The following is a 5547-nucleotide window of genomic DNA, read 5'->3' on the forward strand; positions in this document are numbered from 1 at the left end:
AAAACAAGCTGGACAAATGCCTCATTGTGCTGAAACGTGGCACGGGTGAATAAAGCGGGTCCACCACACTTATCACTTATCTGGAGTGCTGCCTCCATATTCAAATACTAGGATATTATAAAATATATATAATAAAAATATTAAAGTATTTTTCATCAGACCTCAGACTGGAGCCCCAATCTTCATCACACCTCCCATCAGACTAAGCTTGGGCGATATATCAGTATGTATGGTATACCGCAGAAATGGTGATATGGCGACATAGATATGTATATAGATGTATATTGACAGCTTTGGCTGCTTCCAAAACATGCCCGGCGCGTACTGATGGGTCCAGGACACACGCACGCCTCCGTCTGTCTGGGAAATGCAGTTCCTCTTTAGTCAGTCAGCAGCACAAGGTCTCCACCCCAGCTTCTCTCCCTCACGTGTTGCTGGGTGTCAGAAGATACAGTGTGGGATATAAGGGGCATTTACACCAGCAGATTATCTGACCAATATCTGTCCAATCCAATAGCAGGTGTGTATAACTAAAGATCTGTGTGTGTAATTGGACATCTGACGAATGACTGGTTAGAAAATGATAATGCTGGTGTAACCTTCTTGAAGTAGAACCAAAACCATGCTGCTCTCCGCTGTGCTGCTAACCTACTCCCTGCGCTACATGGTTCCCGCCACAGTCCTGCTGGGCACTGCGCCAACCTACCTGCTGGCATGGGGCTGCTGGAAGGCACTGTGCTGCCTGAAAACTTATACCATCGGGGGATGCGATCAGCAGTTCTACAACATCTACCAGAGCATGGTGCTCTTCTTCTTCCAGCACTACACTGGGGTGCAGGTCAGGACTCGCTGCAGGAGGTCAAATGTGTGGACTCGGGGTGGTGGTGGAGACTGGGGTGCCAGGTGATCGGGGCATGTGTTTAGAAGCTGGACATCACCTGCATGTGCTCTAGTGCCCACCGTAATATTACCAGGGAGTGTTACAGAGGACACTGATACACTGCACATTACCAGGAAGTGTTATAGAGGCCACTGTGATATATTGTACATCGACAGTGTGTTCTCTAGTGCCCACCGTAAAATTACCATGGGTGCAACAAGGAGACAATGCTGTAGCCTCCATACTGTATAATGTCCCCTTGTAGCCCCCACACACTAATGTCTCCTTGTAGCCCCCATACTATGGGATAAATGGGTATTTATTACAATATACATCGTTATTGCGATACATTTCTTAATATCAGATTATTTACCATGGGAATATTTTTTAAATTGTCCAACCCTAAATGAGACATTAAAATGAATGACAGAAGTACCTCTCCTGCTCTGGACGGAGCGCTCTGCCTGCACTCACTGCTTCCGGGTCTTCTGCCTGCGCCGCACTGTGACCAGACATCGCACAGCGTCGGGTCATAGTGCGCACCTACAGTACGCGCTCCACATCCGGACGTTACGCAGTCAGGACACAGCACAGTCACCGCCCATGGCGCCTCCTGCACACTACTGAGCGCTTTCATAATGGAGGCGCTCATTAGTACTCGCTTTATAAGACGCACTGACATTTTCCCCCACTTTAAGTCTTGCAAAGTCTTACAAAGCCAAATACAGTATATATGAATATATATATACACGCCAATAAATCAATTCACAGAACTCCCAAATAAGTCCAATAAAAAAAGGCGATTTATTCTTCCCTGTACAGCGACATTTCTGTCCTATCACAGGACTTTTCTCGGACAGGACAGAAATGTCGCTGTCTGTACGTGGAAGAATAAATCCTCTTTGATTGGACTTTTTGGGAGAGCTGTGACTTCTTCACTGGTGTACATCTGAGGGCTGTGGATCCAGGCCCTGCTCGCTGTAGCCCTATATACTATTTTTCCTGGAAGTGCTGCTTTGTGCATTACATATAATGAATTTCCACACAACTGATCTTATTACAACATGCCAGTATGATGGGTGATGAACTATGGGCACCACTGCCACCCCTCATACACCAGTCACATCACCTGTCCCCATCCACTAATAACATGGCACCAGAAGATGCCGCCATGTAGTTCTCTCTCATTCCTCTGGACACTGGACTGCCACTCAAGATGCCCACCTCACAGCAAACATGGCAGAGCATGTCCATGGTCCACTGCCAGGAGATGCCACCTGAGGATTCCATCGTGAACTCTGACCCCCTGCACACGACCAACTGCCGTTCAGATTCAACTGTCGACGGCAGCGAGCAGAGGCGGTCTACAGATTGGAAGATTTTTTCGACAATGGCGTCCACTGGACAGACAGAAGACAGCGAGGAGGAGAAGAGGGAAGATAAGAGGAAGAGGGAAGAGGAGAGCATCCCTGGATCCAGCGCCTCAAGGAAGAGGAGAGCAACCGAGGAGAGCGGATCGGAGGATGAGGGGCTGACATCAGACAGCAGCCAAGACTCTGACACGTCCAGCCCCTATGCCAGGCTTACCATCAGCCGCTTCACCATCCACCAGGTCTTGGGCAGGGGCAGCTTTGGCAAAGTAAGTTTTAGTATTTATTTTTTTATTCATTTTTAATACAATATTTCCATTTTATCCCCATCTATTGCTTTCTGTTATCAGCCATTTTATGTCTGGGTAGATGAGTATTCTCCATTTCTTTTCCTCAGGTGGTCCTGGCATCAGTCCCTGGCCGAAACATATACACGGCCGTCAAAATGATCGACAAAAAGTGGGACAATGCAAATACCATCACGAGAGAGCGGCGGATACTCCTGGCCACCAGAGCCTGCCCGTTCCTATGCCACCTGTATGCCGCACATCAGTCTCAGGAGCGGGCATATTTCATCACGGAGTATCTGTCCGGTGGCAGCCTGGAGGCTTTGATCAATATGTGCGGCTACCTGAATACAGACAGCGTAAGGTAAGAGAATGGGGAGTAAAAACTGAGGTCAGAGGTACAGTTAGGAGAGGGATGGAGGGCATGTCCCAAGGTGCAAGGTGGCGGTGTAATTCTTGGTAACTTCTTGTTCAAGGTATTTACATGCAGATCTATGGCACCAAACTGAATGTAGTGGTAGTAGTATCTACTACTCTGTAGTGGTCGGTCAGGCGGATAAACAAAGCAGTGAATGGAAAGAATACAGGCTGCCATAAAACAGCACTTCTTCTCTGCTAGTGACCTCCCAGGGTCCTTCATAACATGATATTAGGGAAATTCTAGGGAAGGATTTGATTATATTAGACCAGGGATCAGAAACCCTCGGCACTCCAGCTGTTGTGAAACTACAACTCCCAGCATGCTCCTTTCACTTCTATGGGAGTTCAGAAAACAGCCAAGCAAGTTTGCATGATGGGAGATGTAGTTTCACAACACCTGGAGTGCCAGAGGTTGCTGACCCCTGCATTAGACTATTCTCTGTTCTCCCCATCAGATTCTACACAGCAGAGCTGGTATGTGGCCTCCAGTTCCTCCATGGACACAACATCGTCCACCGGTGAGCAGAACTTTCCCCCTTCTCTCTGTCCCCTTTACAGGCTGGAGATCCAGCATCCAGCTGTACTAGAGTCCTGAATTTCTATTTGCACGGTCTTGCAGATTTGTAATTTTCTTGTATTATTTCACTACAGAGATCTGAAGCCGCTTAACATCATGTTGGATGCAGATGGACACATCCGTATAATCGACCTCGGGCTGGCCCAAGATGGTGTCACCGCCTCCAATAAGATCCGTGGAGTGACGGGAAGCCTTTATTACATGGCCCCCGAGATACTTCTTAGGAAAAGTTACTGCACAGCAGTTGACTGGTGGAGTCTGGGGATTGTGGTGTCCAGGATGGCATCAGGACACCACCCATTTCACTATGGCCCCTTCCGAAAGACGGCTCGCACAGCCATTACCACCCATGAGCCAAACATTCCATCTTGGCTTCATGCTGAAGTGCAACATCTTGTTGCAAAACTGCTGTGCAAGAAACCTAAGAAGCGTCTCGGTGTGCGTGGCAATATACGGATGCATCCACTGTTTTCCACCATCGGCTGGAAGGAACTGGAGGAGAGGAGGGCACGGCCGCCATTTACACCATTTCAGCGGGTTCTGGAGAAGCAACATCTGTGTTGGCCGAAGGATAAGAAAGCCCATCACCCCGTGGCCGAATTTAGCTACATGTCACCTAGCTGGGCCCGGTAAGATCCTCTGAGAATAACTCATCAGTTGTGGTCATCACTGTCCTTCTCCCTATGCCAATGACTATGTCTCTGCTTCTTCTTAGGTGGATGAGAAGATCTGGGCTGTGAAGGAGTCCACGACCATCTGGTGAGAGAACACTATATAAACAGGACACCTAACATTAAATCACAACATAATATTTGATGTTACATGGCTAAATGCTTTATTATATGACCATTCCTTAAGATAACAGAATCTACAGTAGATAGATTTGTTTGAGATGTCTTCCTGTAATGTCTTCCAGGATGAAATCCTGCCAACCTCCCAGAACTTTGTGCCTCCTCCTGACCAATGCCTCATGTGTTTGCTGTTCTGTCACCTCGGCTGCCATGAAATCTCAAATCTCTCCATACCATCCTGATGCCTCATCACTGTCATCGTGTGGCTGCCCCTGTCCTTGACCTGACATCCTCCGATCCCCGGGCTGGCATCTGACATCACTCCAGCCTGAAGATGCTCTAGGACCCCAGGAGCGGCCTGTGCTTAGTTTCCATCTGGTGAGTTCAGGGACAATAGCCGCATGTTGTAGTCCTGGGGCTGCTAAGCGGCTATTACCCCTGAACTCCCCGCAGCACAGGCCGGGTAAGTTATACATACACCGCACATCACTAACACTACATGACAGGTATAGGAACACTACAGGACAGGTATAGGAACACTACAGGACAGGTATAGGAACACTACAGGACAGGTATAGGAACACTACAGGACAGGAATAGACACCCACTCATAGCAGACAGATATATCGGCTTTGATCCTGGGATTTATTCTGATCGCCATATTTGGGGTCGGGAAGGAATTTTCCCCCTAGTTGAGGACAATTGACCTATTCCTCACAGGGGTTTTCGCCTTCCTCGGGATCTACACGGCCTTAAATAGGTTTAGTATGAACATTAGTCCACACATTAGTATAGTAATATAAATGTAGGAAAAATAGTTTAAAAACATTTAATATTTAATAAACCTAAACATAAAATTAGCAGAAGTCTCTGAATTGAGTATAATACACTTCTTACATTTATCCCCATATCCCGCAGGTCAGGAATCAGCATCCATTCCTCAATTTTGCGGAACGGGTGCGGACCATTCAATAGGTCCACAAAAGATGAGGACAGCACACGGTGTGCTGTCTACATCCGTTGTTCTGTCCCGTGTCCCCACAACAAATACAGAGCATGTCCTATTTTTGTCCACCATCGCTGACAAGAATGGGCATTTTCTATATAGCGCCGGCCCTGTGCGTTCTGCAGAACACACGCGGCCGGTATAAGTGTTTTGCGGATCTGCAATTTGCTGTTGTGTGAATGGACCCTTATTCTGATTACCATATTTGGGGTCAGG

General features: G+C 47.6%; 1 protein-coding gene across 1 annotated transcript; it reads left to right on the forward strand.

Annotated features, from left to right (window-relative positions):
- Positions 1-2695: 2695 nt before the first annotated feature.
- On the forward strand, positions 2696-4536 carry LOC122924043 (protein kinase C theta type-like). The gene is made up of 5 exons (XM_044274960.1): positions 2696-2901; positions 3413-3475; positions 3609-4163; positions 4250-4293; positions 4451-4536. The coding sequence occupies exons 1-4, from the start codon at positions 2696-2698 to the stop codon at positions 4272-4274; spliced, it is 849 nt and encodes a 282-aa protein (XP_044130895.1). The 3' UTR covers positions 4275-4293; positions 4451-4536.
- Positions 4537-5547: the final 1011 nt, after the last annotated feature.

Source organism: Bufo gargarizans, unplaced genomic scaffold (assembly GCF_014858855.1).
Source record: "Bufo gargarizans isolate SCDJY-AF-19 unplaced genomic scaffold, ASM1485885v1 original_scaffold_2171_pilon, whole genome shotgun sequence".
Lineage (NCBI taxonomy): Eukaryota > Metazoa > Chordata > Amphibia > Anura > Bufonidae > Bufo > Bufo gargarizans.

Coding starts and splice junctions, on each gene's coding strand:
- LOC122924043 (XM_044274960.1), top strand. CDS start 2,696: ATGATCGACAAAAAGTGGGACAATGCAAATACCATCACGAGAGAGCGG. Junction 3,476..3,608: donor GGACACAACATCGTCCACCG/GTGAGCAGAACT, acceptor ATTTCACTACAG/AGATCTGAAGCCGCTTAACA. Junction 4,164..4,249: donor ATGTCACCTAGCTGGGCCCG/GTAAGATCCTCT, acceptor GCTTCTTCTTAG/GTGGATGAGAAGATCTGGGC.